Consider the following 11,795-nt stretch of genomic DNA (forward strand, 5'->3'; position numbering starts at 1 on the left):
CCTCAGCGACCGTTGCTATGGTGAAGACGCCAGACCATAGGGACTATAGTTGTTGGTAGCTGTTGTTGATTTTGTTTAAATGTGTTGAATTTTAACTTTATGTGTTATTGTTTGTCGGACGATTGAGCTAAGCTAACAAACGCCAACGTCAGCTGTCACTTGTTGCCATAGCAACGGTAAACATTCACATGGGATGTCGGAGTGGAGAATCAAGCGTAAATATAGGTAAGATACCTTGTATTTAGCACAGGAAGTGGGATTTTAGTAGTTGGTAAACTGTTAGAAAAGAGCTTAATTTGTAATTTAATTTATTTATTGTAATCTTGGGGTTCATATATTGTTTTATATAAAATATACTAGTCATACTGTGATTGTTACCCTATTTTGTACATTGTTCGAAGCCAGATCAGTTGGCAGTTACACCTAGTACAGAGTAAAGCTACTGAAGATCAGCAAAATCACCCGTTTGTTTTCATTTATTCTTTCAGAATAAGACCATCCATCTTTTAAAAAAAAAAAAAAAGTTCATCCTGAGTCCAGTGTGATTCGTGGGTGCAACATTTGCTTCAAATACTATAACATTTTAAATTGATATTAATTTTGAGTCTGTGGTAAATAAATGGTACATTAAAGTCAATTAAACCTGCATTAACTGATGTTTTGTCCATTAGGTGACAGAATAAATTAGTAGGGGGAGGATGAGTCACGGTGCAGATGTTTGGGAGTCAGAGAGAGAGAGAGGGGGAGCAGGATAATCAGCTCCAAAAATAGAAAATCAATCCGTGGTGGCCGCCACAAATAAATGAATGTATGGGAAACATAGATTATTCAACATCAGTAGTAATCACACATACAGATATATATATATATATATATATATATATATATATATATATATATATATATATATATATATACACACTGTATAGTTGTTGTTATTCTATTGTTGTACTAATACTTGGTGTAATACAGTACTGACCCTCCAGCTGACCGCCAACGGCACAAAACTACAACCTCATGTTTATTCATTATTAGATTAGATTCAACTTTATTGTCACTGTGCAGAGAACAAACGAGTACAAAGCCAATGAAACGCAGGCAGCATCCGACCGTATTATTACCGTATTATTTATAGATGAGTGCAGGAAAGTAAGTGATGCTTTATCTTCCGGTATGTACAGCGATGGACAGTGAAGAGTTACATACAGTTGGTTCAGTATACAGAGTATAAACAACAACATGTATCGTTGGTTCTGTTATTATTGTCATAATTTTAATAGTTGAGCTAATTGATGATTCAGAGTGAAGTGATATTATTCATCTTACGAGCCTCTGGGGGCCAATGAGAGGACAGGAAATGAAAGGGGAGGGGGGCGGCGTTGTAGTATGGGTGGATCAGCAATTTGTACGCCAACAAAAGTGTGTGTGTGTGTGTGTGTGTTACCGTGGGGACGTCCTATAAGTCGGGGAAGCAGAACACTGGGGAAAATTTGGCAGTGGAGTGATTCCCTCATCCCAACACACACACACAAGGTGAATCCTCCTTGAGAACACCTGCATGTGGTCGAGGACGCTCTCCATCTCCCTGTTAATCTCTCCCATTGTTTCTATCTCCCTCTTCATCATCATCCTCTCCACTCACTCTCTCTCTCTTCCTCCCCTTTCTCTGCATCACGTTTCCTTTTTCTCAAATCTCTCCATGTCCTTCCTCTCTCTCTCTCTCTGCCCTTCTCTCTCCCTCTCTTTAATCCATCCACCCTGTCATGCATTATTTATGAGTGATGGTCACACACACACACACACTTTCAGACATTGGAAAGGTCTACCTGTCCGCGGGAGACAGACAGGTGTGTGTGTAGACAGACAGGCTGCAGTACCGTCATCCTCCACCAGCTGTCAGTGTTGCCCAGCGAATGTTTCCTCCTTCCTGCTTATGTTTTCTACTCACAACCTCTCTGCTGTTTTTTTTTTTCAAACGTTTTCATGTTACAGACTCAGTGTAGAAAATCAGTGTCGCCTCCTGCTGGATAATTCCTGATTTTGCTCTGCTCTGAAAGAAGCGTTCATGAGTATAAAGATGTTTTTAGCTCCAAGGCAAAGAGCTTTCCTCCATCACAAAATGACCTCAAGTTAAAGGATGTTTTTCTTATTGTCAGTAACTCCAAAAAGAAGTGTTGTTACTGATATATCTTCTTCTTCTGTGCCGTAGACCTCCGTTATTGTCCAGAAACTATTAAAAACACGTTCCTTCATCACCATGAACACACACTGTAGTTTCTTTTGACTAAATAACACAAACACACCTTCCTGCTGCCAGAAACACTCACTAGAGCATCAAACGTGGATTCATCCGCCGTTTAAAATAGTCCCCAACAAATGCACTGTTTCCTCCTGTTTGTATGTTAAAAACTGCAGCGATTGGCTGGTTTTTAGGAAATTACTGAACCTTTTTTAAACATGAAACAATATATTTGTGAGCTGTTACATATTTTCCGTATCAACCAATGAGCTTTGAGCTCAGATGGAGTAGAGGAGTCAGAGTATGAAGAGATGGATGAACATGTTGTTTATTTGGGGCTTTTTAATGGGATTTGTTGACAATAACAAAAATATAGAATAACACCACTGAGGCCATGTCTCAGTTACATATTGTAGACTAGTATGAGTATATTTAAATATTAATTAATAGTTTTGACAGCTCTGCACAGACAGACGTCACTCAAACTACTGTACAACAGTTTATACAGTTAATAGTGATCAAGAATGTTTTCCAATGATTTATTACTTTATTTTGTTGTTTTGGGGCGTTTCAACAAAGTAGTTTAATTTATTATTATACCTTTTAATCAGCGCTGATAGCTGTCGCTCCTTCATTTCTGTTTTGTGTTGCATTGTGGGACAAAAGCTCTGATTAAACCTGCAGATTATCATGTTTAATTGTCATTTCAATCTACAGTACTTTAAAGTTTAGATTGTCATGCTATTATCATGATAGATTCATCTTTTATTGTGTTAATTTAACAGTTAACTAACAGAAAATAGAGAAAAAAGCCCAAAACGTCTTCAAAGTTGTTGTTTTGTTTCACCAACAGTCCAAAACCCAAAGATGTTCATTTTATTAATTGATTTAAAACCAAATCTTTACATATGAGAAGCTTGAACCAGGAAATATTTAGCATGTTTTGCTTTCTAAAGAAGAAAATGATTAATGCAAATTAATTTGTAAAGCACCTTTCGATCCAATGTGCATCAAAAAAGAAAGCCGAGGCAATATTAACAAGACACATAAAATAAAGTTTAAAAAGAATAAAACAGAAGATAAAAAGGTTGATAAAATTCAATAAAACTGAATAAAAAGTTTAAAAAGTGCTGTGAAAAATATGAATACAGAGCTCCAAACTAAATGTTTGGCAATTAAATTGTAATTTAGTGTGGGATTAAAACAGAGCTGACTTGGTGCTTTTCATTTTTATTTTCACACAACTCTGTTTCACACCAAAGCGGTGAAATCAATTAAAGCTGCTCGGATTGTTTTATAAAGCTCAGGTGGGCGTAGAGCTGCTGCTGCTCGGCTGTTATTCAAAGGTTCAATGTCCATGTCGGAGACTCTGAACCCTGAAGAGAGAAAATATATAAATCACTTTAACAAAATGAATGTAATTTAAAGTCAAAACATGATGAAATTATGGTACAACTATAAAAAACATGGTTGTTTTTCAACAGTGATTCATTCATAACAACATGAGATGATAGATTATAGACTTATTGATCGTCACTGTAATCCTGTAGATCATAATAATAATAATAATACATTTTATTTGGAGGCACCTTTCAAGTCACCCAAGGTCACCTTACAAGAAATAAAACATCAGCATAAAAACAGGTGAGGTGCACAGTGTCCAGTTATACAGAGTATGCCAGTTTGAACAGGTGGGACTTAAAAGAGGTGATGGAGTCTGACTGTCTTATATGTGGGGGGGGGGTCGGGGGGGGTCCAGAGCTTGGGTGCTGAGCAGCTGAAGGCTCGGGCACCCATGGTACTGAGGTGTGACCTGGGGATGGATAAGAGTGGAGGGTGCGGGAGGGAGTGTATTCATGAAGGAGGTCCTGGAGGTAAGTCGGGGCTAGGATGTGGAGAGCTTTCTAGGTGAGGAGGAGGTTTTTGTAGTGGATGCGGTGTTGAACAGGGAGCCAGTGAAGTTGGATGAGAACAGGGGCGATGATCCGGGCGGCCGAGTTCTGAATCATTTGCAGTCTGTTGATGTGTTTGGTGGGGAGTCTGGTGAGGATGCAGGATGTGACAAATGAGTGAACCAGGATCTCGGTGCTGGATTGAGACAGTGATGGGTAGAGTCTGGAGATGTTTTGCTGAGTTTGTCTCTACAGGTTGATAGACATGTGAAGAACACAGATTGTTACTGTACAAAGTTGAATCCAGTTGACTTTAAGACTAAAGGTTCAGTTTGTTTTGTCTGATAGTTTCTTGACTGGCGACGGTGTTTCGATGGATCTCAATCAGCTTCTTTGATAGAAACATTTTTTTTTTCTTGTGTTAAATATCTTCAGTTTGCTGAGGTTGAACTTTTAGAGTTCCTGATTACAATCCAAACCTGTTCAGTTTTGATTTGAACTGTTTTCTGACAACAAACTGTAGACTGTAAAAGCAAAAATGCCAAAAAAGATATGCTGGTTTCAGCTTCTCAAGTGTGATAATTTTAAGCTTTTCTTTGTCATACATGATAGTAAACTGCCAGGGACTGCAGTAAGTAGATTAGATGAGACTATTTTGATAATCAAATAATCATTTTAGTCATTTTTTTAAGCAAATATGTAAAAGGAATTGCTGGTTTTAGCTTATCAAATGCATGATAGTAAACTGAATATATTTGGGTTTTGGACTCTTGTTTGGACAAAATAAGACATTTAAAGACGCCACTTGTGACTCTTACAGTCATTTCTTTTACAATTTCCTGACATTTTATTGACAAATGATTAATTGATAATGAAAGTAATTGCTCTAGAAAGAAGCTGGTACCTTTTATCTTCTCTTTGTACTAGATTAATATTATAAGACGTACATTCATGATCCCAGAGGATGAGTCGTGCACCACCATGAGGCTAAAAAAGCTCCATTAAACCTCCTGGAGAAGTCATTGTGGAATAAAGAAAAGTAAAAAAGTTGGAAGAACTATTGACAGAATAATCGATATTTGTCCTCATCTCCCCAACTCAACTTCTCTGTGGGTTGGTCTGCAAATATAAAACTTTGTGGAACATCTTTGACTGGTCTGGTGTGTATTTTATGTGAAAGTACTGATAGGTATCTGGAAAATATCATCACATTATTAATACTGAGATATTCTGTGAAAGATCTCTCTATGTTCATTTATTCAGGATTGCTCAGCTATAGTAGGAATAAATTAATAAATATTTGAGTGAAGACTGAGCTCCACTGAAACTCACTGATTTAACAAACTGACAGCAGCAGCAGCAGCACAGCCAGACATAAAACAGCAGATTAGTTATTACTTCATAGAAGTTTCCCACGATCAATAAGCTGAGATTGTAGCCCATGATGGATTTCATCGCTTCGCTTCTGATTCTCTATGTAAATCAGATTATCTGTGTGTAGATTAAAGTGTGTAAAAGCAACGAGAGGATCAACGTTCCTGCAGCAGTCGCACTGATGTTGTTCTTCTGTCTTTGTGAGGACCGAGTGGACTTTCAGACGTGGAAAAAGACGACGTTTCTGGAAAAATTATGACATTTTTAAGAAAGTGAGGACGTTGTTGGCGCAGAATCAGGACGTTTTTGTAGTGATGTCACTGTCCTCTCAGATCTTAGCAGTTAAAGCTATAATATGTAATTATTCCACATTAAAATGTCTAAAAACAACTAGACCTATGTTATATGTGTTGTTGAGTTGTGTACTTACATTATCTTTACCCGCCGCCAATACCGTATCGTTAGCCTCCCAGCTAACATTAGCCCTGGCTCTCCGTGTGGATCCAACTGGAGCACCGAGCCCCGGTTTGTTATTCGGCTTGAGTGAAGTGGAGCCTGTGGAGGAAACACCGGGACCATCGGGGAGAAACGGTCCATCAAGGGAAGCACAGTCAGGCAGCGGAGGAGAAGGCAACAAATCGGCCTCTCATTATCGGCAGAACATAGATATTTCATTTTAGAGCTTTTATCGGCCGATACCGATGACGTGCTGATAATATCGTGCATCCCTATTTGTAAAGTATCAAGCGTGTTATTAATACTTAGTTGGACGACAGACGCTACAATTATAAACTGACTGTCTGCAGCAGCAGCAGAGTGACAGTGAAAGTGAGACGTCTGTTCTCCGTCCTGCTGCTGTAAGCTAACGTAACGTTAGCTGTTAGCGAGCAGCTGCTCTCATGTCTCTCCAGGTCTCGGTGCTTGTTTTCGGCAGCAGCTCTCCCGCTCTCAGCCTGCTCTGGTTGCTCCGGTTCTGGTTCTAATCGGCGGTCGTCGGTTGTACACGGAGGACGACCCGCTGGCAGCAGCCCGCCGTCACTAACCGTTAAATAAGGGGAAGATCTAAACTAAAAATCTGATGGTAAAGATCAAAGTATGAGCTCTCTGGATGAGCGTCATTGATGAATACTGCTGTTGTCACGAGTTCATGAGTCGGTGGGCAAACTTCCTCACCGTGGCGTCCTCTACTGTGCAGCCAAAACCTGATACAGCTTCTGCTTCCATGATGTAAGATACTGTAGATGCTCCAAAAACTCTTAAACAGCAATATTTTTATTTTAAAAAGGAAACTTTGCTGATTCTACACATCAGAATTAATCAAATCAAAGTGTAGAGAAGGGGAGGTTTCCCCCGTCGTCGTCGGTGATGAAACCGTACAGGAAGTGTGCACGTGTTCATGCTGAGATGTAGTTACAGCTGAATGACTCCACGGCAGCAGAGGAATAAAACAAACTGTAGGAACGTCGTTGCTGTCAGATTGAAACCTTTTCATGATGTGAGAAACAGATTTATTTTCAGCTGCACCGCTGTGAGTTTCAGCTGTTTCGTCAGCGTTGCCTCTGTGTTTCTCCCCACAGTTAAACCATGAAAATCAACAAATTGGACTTTCTTTTTTTTTTTTTTCTAAATAAAAACATAAAGTAGAGAGTTTTTTTCCTCGACTGAGAGAAACAAGTTTGCAGCAGGACTCGCATAGATGAAAGCAAACAACACACACAGATCAAAGCCCTGATGTCTGAAATGACCGATCATCTGAGAGAATAACCGGCTCTGTTTCTCTATTATTGTCTCTCAAAACCCCAAAAACCATCATTTTATCTTCTCTCACCTCCAACAAGTGATCAAATATGTAACATCTGTGTGTTTCTGCTTCTTCGTCTGTCAGACTTTGTTGTATTTAAACAGGATGAAGCTCGAACTCTGGTTCTCTCTGTTTGTTTCACTTTCTCAGGAATAAACGATGCAACTCAAAGAGGATTAAAATCAGAATATAAAGTTCTAGAATAAAGTCTTCATCTGTCTTTACGTTAAAGTTAATTACAGCTTTATTCAAACATGACGGGACGTTTACAGAAAGACACAATGATGGATGTCGTGCAGAAATATCATAAGTTGGTTTAATAAATACTATTTTTTGGTTATGCAACATACAAACACAACATTTTCTAAGTTCAAAGGTCCACTTACTAGCTTTTTCAGGGCTCTTTTTGATGCTTTCAACCACATTTCTTGGTCTCAAGTAGGCAAATCAAACACTTATAAAGACCATAACTAGTTAGAACAGTAAGTGGACCTTTTGGTTGAGATCATTTTCCCAAATTCAATAATTAACTTTCACAATAAAATCTTAAAACTATGTTTAGACGTAGATATGCTGCGTTCACGTCAACCACCAATCAATATGTATTAAATTTGCATTTACTTACATTAAATATTGGTCTTTGTCTGGTGTGAGGCGTCCATGTATGTTTAGTTTTCATGCATTTCCTTAATATTTAGTTTTCCAGTTATTATTACAGCCTCATAATGACGACTGCTCCTCTATTTAATTAATGCAGCATCAGATAAAACAGCAGGACTCGCTGGAAGGCTTTTATCATGTCATGTGTTGTGATTTATGTGCGATTCAGCAGATTTCTGAATCATTTCAAAATAAAGTCACATAAATGAGTTGACGTCTGGAGCTTTCTGGTTCCCTGCGGTTCTGGATCAGAGCTCTAATATGTTGTACAGAAGAAGAATCTGCTGTTTTTTGACCTTTTCTCTCTTTGTTATTCAGTCACAGATACTTCACTCCTCCAGCCAGGAAGACCAGGAACCACTGACGGACCGAGTCCCAGCTCCACCTGCAACCCGAGCGCCGCCTCCAGCTAACTCCTGCTCCACCCGCCCCGAGACCCCCGCCGACAGCGTCCCCGATACCGCCGACCGCACCGCCGATGACGGAAAAAGAACGACGACGACAACGAAGGAGGAGGAGAAAGGAGGAGAGACGAAGGGGAGGAGAGGAACCTACATCAGAACCCTCCAGCTCCCTCATCCGTCCAAACTCCGCCTCTTCCTGTCTCAGACGTCCAGCTCTGCTGCCGCCGCCGCCGCTTCCCCTCCGAAGAGCAGGGCGGCGCCGGCCTCCACATCTGGCTCCGGCTTGTCCCGCCTCCCCAAGCCGAAGAACCACTGAGCGAGCGAGCGAGCGAGCGTCCGACGCCATCTTCCTAACACGCAGCGATGCGATCGTCATGGAAACGACACAGCCAGTAGTGTTTCAGTGAAGCTTTTACTTTCTGATGATTTCACCTGCAAACTGGCGCCGCTGGTGGAAAATTTAAACTTGTACTGGTTTCTTCCCAACCTGTGACATGAATATACTGGTACTGCTGTCATGTGATCGAGTGAGATCAGAATATAAACACTTTAACTTATTTATTGTTAATATTTTGAGCACTGTGACTGATCATGGAGGTTTTAAAAAAACACGGTAACACTTTATTTTATTTAAATAAATTCATAACGTCCCCTCTCTGAAAAAAGCTTCTAATGAATTAATTCCAGTTAATTGCTGCTCGCAGGTCAGCGGCACATGAAAAATGGAAGATTTGTCCGCAGGCGAGTGTTCAAGTAAATGAAGAATAAAGTTTTCAATAATTAACGGTTAATAAATTAACAACTGCTTATAAACTCGTCTGTCTTCAACCTCAAATCTAGTTAAATAAAGTGTTACCAAAACTTCTGAAATGATTCGATTATGATGCGTTTAAGCCACGCTGGAAGCTTTGTCGTTTAAATAGAATAGAAGCGGCTACTCGCTCGCTGTGTGTTAGGAACTGATCTGATTGGTTCGTGTGCCTGAGAGCCGACACATCCTTCCTTCCTCCTTCTTCCCTTCTCTGAATCTTCTCTCGCGAGGTCAACGCCGAGTCTTCCTCGCCGCCTGAGAGTCACAGAAACTTTGTATCGCGTCACGTCTCTGAGGTCAGAAAATCCAGCTTCATCGTCCTCTTCAGACGGATCCTCTCAGTCCGCGTTCCAGTGTATCAGATTCACTCTGCGTTTATAGTTTCAAGTACGTTTGACGTCGTCTGATTTCCTTTTTTAATTTCACTTCAGAGTTTAAAGGAATGACGCAGGTGAAACGAGGATTTTGAGGCTTTAATCGGCTCCTTTTGAACAATCTGAAGGTCAAAAATACTGAATTTATTCATGTCGCTGCTGCTGAAAAACCTCCTTCCTCCTCCTCCGACCTCGCTGATGACTTTCCTCTTGATTCGTGAGAAAATTCGACAGTTTTTCGTTCTTATAAAACTATTTCAGAGCTTTGGGAAGAAACTGAAAACAAGGTTTTATTTTGAAAAGAGCCGACGTGTCAGAGTTTGGAGGTTTTTAACCAGACGGCCTTGAAATAAATGAAGACCTTTTAAAAGTTTGTCAAGGTCTCAGTTTGCTTCAAACTAACTGCTTGTCGGATCGTTTAAGGCCCCTTATCAACCGAAAATGAACTTTTAAAATCAGAAGAGCTGAACTAATCTCAGTTAGTTTACTAGTTTATTGACTTCAGTATCACTATACGAATATATTAATGATTCTACATGATAAAGACAAAAGACAAAACCTTCTCTGTTAATAATCTGACAGTTTTCTTAGTGATTATCCAGCTGTGGTGACGTGAACATACAACAAATACTTTTCATATGAATAATCGACACCATGAACGCCTTCGAGGGGAGATTAAAGTGAGCAGAGTCGACTCTAGTGCTGCAACTAACCATTATTTCTTAATCATTTTGTCTATAAAATGTCAGAAAATGGTGAAAATATTTCTTTATTTTATCCAAACAACCCAACGATAATCAGTTTATTGTCATGTATGACCCAAAAAAAAGCTTTAAATCATCACATTTGAGAAGATAAAACCAGTGAATGTTTTGACATATTTGCTTAAAAAGAGACTAAAACAATCAGTGGATCATCAACGTAGCTGCAGATGAACTTCCTGTTCATCGATGTCGCAGCTTCTGGTGGTTCAGACTGGTTGGTTTGAAGCAGACTGAAGCCTTTAAACTAAAGTTCATCATTTAATCTCGACTCTGAACTGAGGAGCAGTTTGCTGAAGACTGAAATAGAAACTCTTCTCCATTTTTCTGAATGCTGGATTTCACATTTTCGTCTTGGAGACCTTCCTCACGTCAACATGTTAATAATAATAATCCTGCAAGTCAACGACTGGAATCAAACACACACCAGTTAGATATGATCACATTTCTATCATTGATTATCTAGAGGAGACGGTTACTCTGCAGCTCTGCCATCCATCGCTTGCTCTGATATTATATGCAATGAAATATGCAACAAGGTCATTGGTTCAAACAGCTCTCTCTCTCTCTCTCTCTCTCTCTCTCTCTCTCTGTCCCGTCGTTGTGCCGTCGAGCAAGTCTGGAGGTAAAAGTGTGAAAATATGCAAAAACAAACTGAGCTTAGTTTCACATTTCATGCTTTGGATGAAGGTTGAAGGTTCTACAGACAATCATCTCCAAACCAACACGACTTCTGTTCTTCATCTGGGAATGAAAAATAAAATAAACTTCAAGACAACAACAACAACAACAACAAGGTTCAGCAGCTCCGTCGTCCATCGTTTTGGAGCTAAAACAAGTTAATTGGCAGAAAATTAGTGACAATAATTAATCATCAAAAGTCTTTTTATTTTAAAGCAAAAATACCCAAAAAGTCAGTTCCAGCTTCTCAAGGTGAATATTTTAGGATTCAGACAAGTTTTTTTCAAACTTTTCATGGATTTTAATGATGAAACATTTAGTCGTCCAAGCGGAGACAGAATCTGTTTGACCAGGTCGAGAATGAATCAGGTCGACGTGATGGTCAGACGGTCAGATGGATCTCTGCTGCTCGTTTTCTGAGTGAAAACTTTTAGCTTCCATAAAAATAAAATAATACAAACAATTAACATAAATGGAAATTTAAAATAACAATAAAATCAAATCAATAGAAGAAGAAAAAGGAAGAAGAGACCAAACATTAAAATCAGAAAATAAGTGAAGCGGAGACGTTTCCAGAAGATTCTGAATTAATCTGAATTTATTATTTATCTGCAACATTTTAATATCTACTTCCTGTCTGTCTCCTCTCATCTCATCATGGTGTCTTTTTCTCCGTCAGACTGTGACCTCGTCTTCTCTCTCTTCATCTCTTTCTGTCTGTGTCTCATCTTTCTTTTCTCATCCTCGTCCATCCTACGTTGTTTTATGTGAGGAAGCAGCAGCAGCAGGAGGATAACA

General features: G+C 39.4%; 1 protein-coding gene and 1 long non-coding RNA gene across 5 annotated transcripts in view; one reads left to right on the forward strand and one right to left on the reverse strand.

Moving 5' to 3' along the window:
- The window catches only part of LOC121886417 (serine-rich coiled-coil domain-containing protein 2-like), a 64,668-nt gene extending 55,741 nt beyond the window's left edge, over positions 1-8,927 (forward strand). For 2 of the 4 annotated variants that reach the window (XM_042396357.1, XM_042396359.1), the window contains one exon: positions 8,285-8,473. In XM_042396357.1, the coding sequence (XP_042252291.1) occupies positions 8,285-8,379 (95 nt within the window). In that variant the 3' untranslated portion in view covers positions 8,380-8,473. Of the gene's footprint in view, positions 1-8,284 lie in introns of all 4 variants that reach the window. The other 2 variants (XM_042396358.1, XM_042396355.1) reach the window with 2 other exon arrangements.
- On the reverse strand, positions 2,982-6,043 carry LOC121886418. Its single transcript, XR_006092726.1, has 2 exons — positions 5,936-6,043; positions 2,982-5,749 (listed from the first exon to the last, which is right to left on the reverse strand). It is a non-coding gene; the product is annotated as an uncharacterized LOC121886418 (long non-coding RNA).
- Positions 8,928-11,795: the final 2,868 nt, after the last annotated feature.

This window comes from Thunnus maccoyii, chromosome 20, assembly GCF_910596095.1.
Source record: "Thunnus maccoyii chromosome 20, fThuMac1.1, whole genome shotgun sequence".
Taxonomy (NCBI): Eukaryota; Metazoa; Chordata; class Actinopteri; order Scombriformes; family Scombridae; genus Thunnus; species Thunnus maccoyii.